The sequence below is a fragment of the Haplochromis burtoni genome, unplaced genomic scaffold (genome assembly GCF_018398535.1).
Source record: "Haplochromis burtoni strain Fernald_Lab_line unplaced genomic scaffold, NCSU_Asbu1 Contig_1304, whole genome shotgun sequence".
In the NCBI taxonomy this organism is placed as follows: Eukaryota; Metazoa; Chordata; class Actinopteri; order Cichliformes; family Cichlidae; genus Haplochromis; species Haplochromis burtoni.
Window position 1 is genome coordinate 5918 of NW_024583665.1, and position 10476 is coordinate 16393.

A 10476-nucleotide genomic window follows, 5' to 3' on the forward strand; every position below is an offset into this window, starting at 1 on the left:
TGACGTGAAGTCAAACGCAATAATCCAGCGTCGGTGGAAGCTCCATTGCTCATCTAAATAGCTCCCCCGACGAGCCCAGATGAGGAGCAGATGGGTGGCAAAAAAATTGGAATTAATTTTATGTGACTGTTCATATTAAATCCAACAAAGAGTGAAAATCCAAAACCTGCTGCAATCTTTTGTATTAATGATCTCTCTCTCTCTCTCTCTGCGCGCGTGTGTGTGTGTGTGCCTTAGAAGTCAAAGTATACATTAGCCATGCTTAAAAAAAAACATCTGAACTTCATTTAGAACTGAGATTCTAAGCTGTAAGCAGAAATCTTATGCTCAGCCAGAAGCATGTTTCCCCACTTTCACAATGGTAAGGTGTCAAATCCACAACCCCCAACAGATGGTTTGTCACACGCTCGGTTCAAACACTCAAAAAGCAGCACAACAGCAGGTTCAAGAAGGGCAAGTCCCCCTTTATTTGCACAGCCTCACACACCATAGATTTTTAAAGTTGTGGTGCACAGTGGTTTAGGAACAGATGTAACTTCTACTTTTGATAAAGACCACTCCACCTGCATATTTCTTAAGAAATGAAGCATCTTTATTAAGCTCTTATTTTTTAAATGTCTACACAATAATAGACACCGTGTGCTCTGTGACATTATAGTCTTCTACTTCTGCTTCGATTGGTTTGCATTTTAAACTTCCAGCCTTACAGGTTGTTATGAACGGCTTTTATTTCTAACATTTTGTGATGTAAAAACGAACAACGCAGCTTTTTTATTTTCACTTAAGACATGTGTTATTAAAACAATTCTAAATGACAGTGTGATGGCCATAGTACTTTATAAGGGGGTCAAATATGTTAAGGATAATGTTTATCAATGTAAAATTGCAAAGAACTTTTGAATAGGATACAACATCTTGTAAACAGTTACCTCAGAACCTGTACTGTCAGATGTATGTATGTAAGGTAAAACTTTCCACAGTCCTTCCACTTAAGTAACTAAACACATAAAGTCACCCTTACCAATAATCGACTGCTCTTTGAAAAAGTAGCACAAACAGACAACTGGATCAGCAATGATAAGTAGAGCTACCCGAGGCCGATACATAAGCAGAAGAAAATTAAAAGTTGTTGTTTTTGTGGCTCATAAATTAAAGGGAAATATGTTTAATAATTCAATGAGAGCCGCACCTTCAACACACGTACATTCAAATTTTGGAACAGACTAACATTGCTGTTGTTCAATAGTTTTTATCCACTCTCAAAAGTCATTTTATGGCTTTAATATTTCCAGCTGATAAGGAGACTTACGCCATTTCAAATGCGCGTCCAAAGGCTTTAAACATCTGCTTTGTCTGTAACAATAGTTTGAAACTACAGAGCATTGTTTTTACTAAAATTCAACATTTTCAGATGAAAATTTCGCTGCTTTGTTTTTACTGTAACACCTCCGTCAATGCCATGTTTAGGATATTCTTGGAGATTACATTTTTCATATTTATGCTTTTGGCACTGAGGGTATCTAATACGCACATTGTCACTGTTTTTTGTACTACCAGCTGTGAGGGCTCTGCTTTCACTTTGAGCAGTCTGTTTTTATTTTGTCTCGTGAGTGTGTGTTTTTCAAACGAGATCCTCGTCAGTTTGATTTTGTTACCACAAACGTTGTGTAAAGTTCACAACAGAGGTAAAGAGATTTAAACACACCAGTTTAAGGAGACAGGCAGGCAGGCAGGGGTTGGAACAGCTGCACATGACAGGTGAAGAAGAGAGTATCAGGGGAGATGTGCAACAGAAGCAGAGAGAACTTATCACAAGAGGATAAATGGCAGCTTTGTTGACAAGATTAAAAGACACGTCCATCAGAGTTCAGCAACATTGTAGTTTGATTAAATAAAAAGTTTTTAAACTACACAAGGTTTATTTTCTCCTCTGATAGTAAGCATATTTAACATATCAGTGATGGAGGAAAGAAAGACTATAAAGAAAAATAGTAAATGTGTGTCTAATTAAACTGTTCCTGTGAACGTTAAATAATCCTTAAATATGTTCAGTGTTACAAACTTGAAGAAGCACAGAAAAGATCATCAGATATTAATCTAATCAGTTTTCAGCCTTCATTCATATTGAAATGCTGAAATCTTCCCTGCTAGACCGAAGTGCAGCGTTTGATACCATTGGCCATAACATTTTATTACTGCTATTATTAAAAGAGTCCTCTTCACCCACACTGAGGTTAATTATGAAGCTCCACAGGCTGCAAAGACCAGTTCTGTTTACATTATACATGCTTTAGAAGCCATAGCATACATTTTCACTGCTATGCGGATTATACCCACTTTTATTGGTTAAACTGAGGTTATTGTAACGGGGTGTAAAACTCTTAGAAACACTGTGGCTAACAAGATCCTTACTCTGGACGGCATCGCCTTGAGCCATCTGTTGTAGTGATTTGGCAAATTATAAGTAAAATTAAGGCACACAACCCCATCGCACAACATCAACATTTATTTATATACAAAATAAAAATGCTTTTTTATGGAAAAGAATTGTAACTTCACATTTCATCACCAATTAGTTGGGTACGGGGTAAGGCCTCATCCTTATGCCGTAGTTATTTGGGTAATTTCTCAGGACCTTGGAAGAGTGTTAACTATACTAACTACAAAACACCTCCTGTTCTATAATCTGTGCTAAAGGATGAAAAACCAAAAATTACATCTGTAATGCAAATAGTCTAAACTAGGGAGTGGTCGCTGTGACTTATGTTAAAAAACAAATAATAATCACTTTTCCAAGTAAAATATAAAAAGAGATCTTGTTTTCAAGTTTTCACTCATGCATCCTCAGCTTTAAAACACACAGCAAAGTCTAATGTGTGTCCACATCGTTGCAGTTAAACTACATTTGTGTTGCACCTCTAAATAATAAAGACTCCTTTTTGAACATCTTTTTATTTACATATTTTTAATTCAATAAAACCACAAAATTTTTAACTGACATAAAATGATATGAAATATATAAAATGTAATAATGCTCTTATTTAATTTATCCCTCAGAAAAGTAACTCTGATTATTTTACATGATCTTGTTTTTTAAAAGCATCTGTTCTTCTCCAGTGTTGCTGATGAGGTCGATCTTCACGTCGTCTCCAACGTTCCAGTTGACCATGTTCATCCACAGCAGGTCAGCATCAGTTTTAATTGGCTTAGAGACAGCATCTTGCCGTAGCTGTAAATGTAACCAATAAAAAGGTCACAGATGTCCAAGTTAAAAGTAACAAAAGAGAGACTGAAAGAGAAAATCTAGTAACACAGAGACTCACAAGGAGTGTCTCTCCAGCTTTCAGTATAAAGTTTTCTTTAAATTCGTATGTGGCACTTTCTCTGTTGTTGATCTGTAGTTTTAACTTCCAACCTGACAAAAGTTTATTCTGTAAAAGGAAAACAAGAGAATAAAAAAGGGGGAAAATGAATGAGGCAATAATAAAGTTCAGTGTGTGTTAAATCCAAAGTGTTTATAAATGAGTGTGTTACGTCCACATAAGTGAAAAGGACCTTTTTAAAATATTTCTGAATACATGGAACATGTGGTTTGTGTTTAGGTAGTACTCATTGTTCATCAGCATGCAAGCAGCAGTACCTCACTGGAAGTGTTTTTCAGAAAGATATAGTTGCCATTTTTCTCGACCTCGACCACAGTGATGTCACCTGTCTTTGAGCTGTGATTGGCTGAGCCGCTCTTATTCTGTTCCTCAAAACTGGTCTGAGATTTCTCAGGAGGTGGTTTGCTTGTGTCTGGCTGAGAGAGACACAACATAAGCAGATTAGTGTGTGCGAGAGGGAGAGATGGACAAGATATTTGAGCCTATGAGAAACAGTGTTTGATTCGATCTCCAGTTTTTATTTGCAGTCCAGTTTCTCAAGAAGACGACACGACATTGGGTCGTGTCGTCTTCCTGTTTTTTCTTTAGATAACAGACAGTAGAGTCTTTGTCTGTGTTAAAATACATGTAAATGTGCTGCATGTTTGTTTGTTTAGTGGTTGAGGACAGAGCGAGGTCCCAGTAAATAATGTGTTTGTCTGAAGTGTTCAAAACAACAGTCTGTGTGTTTACTTCTTTCTTCATGTTGCTGATCTCTGCATCTTTTTTCTCCAGTTGTCGATGTTCCTCCTTCAGCTTCTCCTCAGCTGCATGTTGGTTTTTCTCACACTAACAGACAAACAGATCAACACAACGGTTTAGCCTTAACTTTACTATGGGTGTGGTCGAACAGTGAGTGCTGCTGTCATTAGGAACATGAATGTTTCCAGCTGTAGCACATTGTGTCTTGTTTGGCAGTGTGTTTGTTCATCACTCATTTCATTGGATAATAAATCTGCTTTCGTGTTGCAGGAATTGCCGTCTTGTGTGTGACTGGGTGCAGTAAGGAGTGTATGTGATGTGTGTGTGAGCATGCGCGTGAAGGAAACGCGGGGAGCGAAAGAGGAAAAAGAGAGAGAGAGTGTGTCATGGGTAGAGAGGGCGACCGGGAGCAGCGTTCTAACGGGCTACAGGCTATGCAGTGTGTTTCGAAGTGTGCAGTACTGTTATTAAAGCCTCATCTCTTCAGTACTCTCCGGTGCCTCGGCTGATTTCTGTCTGCCTCACTACTCCACAAAAGTGAAGGGAGTTAACCCCGAAGGAGGACAAACTTCGGCCCTGGAGGAAGCATCTCCCCTCGTGTCTCCCGACCACGGTCAGGGGACTGACGGCGAGGAATGGTTAACAACCGACTGGAGTTTGGATTACTTTCTTTTGAGGACATTTTTGCATTTTTTAAATGTTTTACTCATGCTCATATTTTTGTTTTATTACATCTTAAAGACATTTAAGGTTTCTTCTGAATTTTTTTTTTCTTCTGATAATTTGATATTATTGCATTTCTATTTTCACTGTGAGTGTGCCCATAGGGGGAATGATGTCAATCATTAGGAACATAAATGTTTTCAGTGGTTACTGCAGGCAGCCTTTAATTTAGTTGTAGCATATTATCTGTATTTGTCTTTGGTTTGGTAGTGTGTTTGTTCACTTATTTTGCATGAGTTTAGGTTGCCTGTTTCTTTGAGGTGAAAGCATTACAAAATGAATAGAGGCTTTTTTTTTGGAAATGGGGTCAACTTTGCTCTGACACGGATGAATTGTGTTTCCTTGGTTTATTTCGGCTCACTGAACTCTCCATCCTTCTTCCTCAGATTGTAATTCAGTTTTTCATTGGCCCTCTTAAATATCTCGTCATCTGGATGTTGGTTTTGCTCGAGCTGACAGACAAACATATATCAACACAAATGTGAGACTGAACAAAACTATCTGGACTGTTAAACCATAGCAGTCTGAAAACCACTGAGGCACTTGTGTTTTGTTTCAAATCTCTCTTTCTGAAAAGAGCTCGCACAGAGAATCTGACCTCTAACTGACCCTAAACTAAGGTAACTGTATATGAGAGCAAGAATAAAATATTAAAATCAAACTCTCTCATCTATAAAGTGTCAGTGCTTTTATCAAATGTTCTCTTTAGCTTATGACAAAATTTGCAAACTTTAACAGTTTTCATTTAAGAAATTAACAGTATGAACCCAGGACTGTGTTGTTGCAACTTTGCTAACCACCATCCTGCCTCTATAGCTTAAACAGGTTAATATTATGTAAGGTTTTAATTTAAAAGTGAATACATGTGATTTTAGTTGTATCTTTTGTGGATTTGTGGAAATATGGCTTTTTAGTTACAGAAGAACTCTGGACTCTTCTTCATGAGAAACTGTGGAGATTAAGAGTGATCAGTTGCTGAGTTTTGGGAAGTGCTCCAGACTTAAGAGAAAATATAAAAAGTTCTGTTGTGAGATTCTGCATAACAAACTGCACAATGACACATGACAAAACAAAAGATGTGAATATCAGGACGGCAGAAAAATATCATCTATTCTTATAACAGAAGATGGTAACTATTTCTCTGTCGTGTATAATTGCTCTAAAATATTTATTTCACTGTTAGCTAACCCTGGACATGCTATTCATATATTCTTTTTATTTGTGCCATTTTCATTTTCTCTCTTTTCTTTCCACTCACACTCTTTCTTCCCCATATACATGTAATATCCTGATTATTTTTCAAAATTTTCTGTCTGTTCATTTTCTTGTGTTTCTTTCATATCACTCACTGGAACGATGTCCTGTGACATGAGCTTATCTTGCTCTTGGTCTCTTTCAGTTTTGTCAGTTTCAGGGCGGTTTGCTGTTTCTTGTTCTTTACATGCATCACAGTGAGCTCTCCTGACATCTGTTAAAAGCATAGACAAGATTACAATATGATGTTCTCTTGAGCTAAAATGATAACGCAGCATATAATCCTCTCATTTTAAACTAAATTATGAAGTGCATATATTGTGCCTTATCTCATAACACACAATGATGTTTAGCTGCTTATAAAAAAATACGTGTAATTTACACAAATGTGTCTTTCTGTTGCTTCAAAACCTGTTAGAATAACTTGAGATATTAATTTGGACAGCATGGTGAATCAATTTGTGTCTTACTTGTTTTGTTTTGTCTCCAGATGAAAAAGACTCCAATCAAAATCAAGATGATGCTTACAGCCAAACTAACAGCCAAACCAATAACAATGGGAGCAGCAGAACAGGATGTGAGCTCAAAGAATTCATCTGAAACAATAAACACAGAATTACATGTTATTTCAACAGATTTTGATTTAGGCTGAATTAAGCATATCATACATTTTATAACCGATATTTACCTGGAACATGTTTGTGTGTCTCTCTGCTCTTGCTGATTTGCTTCTGTTGGACTCTGCAGTTGATGTTGTTGCTGTGTCTCTTCTCCACAGTCACTCTGCTGCTGACAGTATAGAGGTCATCAGGACCTCTGAGGGTCTCTGTAGGTCCAGCAGAGAGGAGGTTTCCCTCACCGTCCAACCACAGCAGCTCAGGCTCTGGATACCAGCCTGCAGACTCACACTGTAAAACCACTCCTCCTCTATTTTCGTCAGTTCCCGATAAACTGATGAGAAGTGACCTGGCAGCATGTGATGCTGAGTAAAAAGAAGAGTTTAGAAAAGATCTTAGTGGGTGAAAAAAACACATATTATGGACAGTAATTCCCAATTATTAAATTATTAATATTACAAAATTCTGATGCATTTGGTGTGTTCTTTTTTCTAAAGTTAATCATGAATAATAACATAATGCTAAATTAATAAACATTTCGGTGATAAAATCTTTCCTCAACCTACAGAAATATGAACTTTCACTGGAACTAAATATGAAAATCTCACCATTTGCTCCTCATTGACAGTTCTACCAAAATCCTGTTGGCTGGATTTATGATTTATATCAAACCGTGAACATATGACGTGTATCTACTTACCAACCACAAGCTTAACAAAAGATTTTTTCTCCATTAAAGGAATGCTGCATTCATATGTTCCTCCATCAGATAGTTTTACTCTGGAGAGTTTCAGTGAAATGTTTCCACGCTTCAGTTCATTGATGAACAGTGATGATCTTCCCCTGTATGAAGGATTTCTTGTATTCACCAGATCCTGACCGGATCGCCACACATGGACAAATCTTGGGTTCAAGTCAGATCGTGTCCACTCCAATATCTCAGCTGTCACATCCTCTGCAGGCTCCACGTGACATGGTAAAATAACATCATCATCAACTAATGCAACTACTGGCTGATGTGGACCAACCACCTGAGACTCCGCTGTAGACAGGAGACAAAAGAAAGAAAGACAGAAAGACAGAAAGATGTGTTTATTAATTTCTGCAGCCAGTTTGAATGCATATATATAGTTAAAGATGACACTCAGCATTATTTTTCTTTCTCGTTTTAAAATTTTGATGAAGATAAAAATGTTAAAAACATGTTTCACTAAAGAATTAAATAAACACTTGCAGGCAGGCAGCAAATCATAAAAATCAAACTATTAACTACTGTTTGTACCAAATGTAACATATTTGCACTATTTTGTTTATATGCACTGTAATAAAAAATACTACGCATGTAACATCAAACTTACCTCGATTTAAATGTATTAGAAGATGGAAAATCAAAATACTGAAGACTTTGACTGGAGAAAGGGAGAGTCCATCTATCTGTGGAAGCATCCTTCTCTGAAAATATATCAATGATACATGTGTGGCTGCAAGAGGTCATTAAAATCAACTTATTCAAGACTAAAAACATATTTTACATGTTACATGTTTTAATATGTCAAGTACTGTCATGAGGCCTTCAACATGCACTTAGCACTATAACTTTCTATTAACTCCAGAGTTAAGGCACCAGACATTTAGTTACTGATTAAAGTGAACACATTACTTCACATTAGTGCTAAATTGCAGCCTAGAGAATAACCTTTGGTCAGTGTCATCTTTAGCTTTGAGATGAACTCTGCCTGCTGCTGATTGTTTTGATTGTGTAACGGGCGGCAAAGAAAGCTCAGCTATCAGATAATAAGGTTTCATAGGTACTGTATTGATCCACAAGGGAAATTGGTTTGTTACAGCAGCAGGATAAAGAATAAAAATAGTGCAATATGCAATAAACAACAAATAAATACAAAGCGATCGGATCAAAATCTGTGTTTATAGATTACAAGTTCAGAGTTGGATAACCATATCTGATGTTTGCACATGTTCTCCTTTATTTCAAAAGATATCCATAATAAAAGTATTTTAAAATGTATTATTTATTGTTTCCATCTCATAATTTTCTGCACATGGACAAAAGCTGGTCTCACCATAAAATCCATAAAATAGCCGTTTATGAAAAGTTGGAATCGCACCTGGTAAACTTCAGCCAACAGAGACAGTTTGCTGTGAGTGTAGACTGCAAAGTGACTTTCTAGCTGATGGACTGTGCAGAGCTGTCATAAATCTGTGAAATATAAAACATTTACAATGTTTTCTTTATACAAAGTAGAATATTGTTAAAAAAGAGGAAAAAAATACTTGGAAGAAAGACTCTGCCCAGACCTCTACACTATACTTTCGTATAGTGTAGAGGTCTGGGCAGAGTCTTTCTTTCTTTCTTTTCTGCTTTCATATCAAATATTTTAAACCTTGGTCATTCACTTGTAAAATATTTATTTTTATTTACACAGATTTAATTATGTCAGTGAAATAAATTATACTATAATCAGACTTTATAACGAGACACCAGAAACGCATTTAGAACTTAAAAACAGACAATTTGAAAGAGACTTACTCGTGGAAAGTTGTGTGAGACTACAAGGTGAAGGTGAAAATCATTAACCTTCTGGCCTTAACTTACTTTGGCTTATAAACTCCAGATCCATCATATATGCTCAGAGTTATGGAAAAAATAAATAGGCTCTTAAGATTCAGAGTTCTTGTTAATCAAAGTGTAATGCTGGAAAAATCGATTTAACATCCATTGTTGATTCTGGTTCAGTTGTACGCTGTCTCAAATGGTGACCTTTGAGCCTGTTATAAAATGATGAAACCATATCCGTCTTCGCAGTGTTCAAAAAGAGGGAAGCTTTCACATGGTAAGTGTCATTTCAGCTATCATACTGAAGATGGCAGTACAGGACTGAAGCTTGTATTGAAAAAGGTTTCCTTACGCAAAACTTTTCTAAATAGTCCTCTTTAGTGACATCAGGTGACCAAAAATATTAAGAGCAGCTTGCGTCTACATCTTGAAATAACCTTCTTATTTATGATTGCCCACTCTACAGAGTTGAGTTGCCAGCTTCTGTTTAATACCACGTGACATTTCTGTGAACTATCAGGGTGAAGTTGTGGTGTTTTGAACATGTATTTTATGAAAAAAGCAGAGAAAAATATTTTTGTTTGAGTATTTTATGGCAGATTTTGTGCATGTAGATTTTTGTACACAAAGGTGTAGAAATTGTACAAAATACATCAGCAGGCTATGGATGACATGCAAGAGTAAACGACACACGATTTCAAAAATTTGACTAAAAAGAAAAAAATCCCTATCACAAGCTGTAACACAGCCAAGTCCTGAGTAGGGCATAGGTGTTTTGACGGTGTAGTAAAGAGTAGTCACACCCCTGTGTTTTATCTCTATTTGGCAAATATATTAAAGAAAAGCACAAAGTCTCAGCCAAGGCTGAAGGTGACCAATTGAACACTCACCAGGAACACAGATCAGCTTAGACTATGACCTTTTACTTTGAAATGAACCTGCTCCATAGCAGTGTAACTTAGGCACATAACTAAAACTGAAAGCTCAGAGTTTCTTTAACCCTTTAAGACCTACCATAGAACCAAGTCCGCCAGAGCTTATATTATATTTTTACATGCTGTGGAGCCATTTTTGGGAGCATTTCAAGTTGCTATACATCAATACAACCATTATAGCCCAGATTTTAATAATATGTATTCATTAAGTGCATAGTAATTACATACATTGCAAAAAAGTGCAATAA

At 36.6% G+C, this 10476-nt stretch overlaps 1 protein-coding gene across 2 annotated transcripts; it reads right to left on the reverse strand.

Moving 5' to 3' along the window:
* Positions 1–2948: 2948 nt before the first annotated feature.
* LOC102305395 (butyrophilin subfamily 3 member A2) lies at positions 2949–8481 on the reverse strand. 2 transcript variants are annotated; one of them, XM_042216863.1, is made up of 9 exons: positions 8077–8481; positions 7419–7760; positions 6790–7083; positions 6572–6697; positions 6197–6315; positions 4116–4211; positions 3641–3799; positions 3324–3431; positions 2949–3229 (listed from the first exon to the last, which is right to left on the reverse strand). In XM_042216863.1, exons 1-9 carry the CDS (start codon positions 8162–8164, stop codon positions 3077–3079), a joined length of 1485 nt encoding a protein of 494 aa, XP_042072797.1. In that variant the 5' UTR covers positions 8165–8481; the 3' UTR covers positions 2949–3076. The 2 variants fall into 2 exon arrangements, with proteins under 2 accessions (XP_042072797.1, XP_042072798.1); XM_042216864.1 differs by lacking the exon at positions 4116–4211.
* Between the last annotated feature and the right edge of the window lie 1995 nt (positions 8482–10476).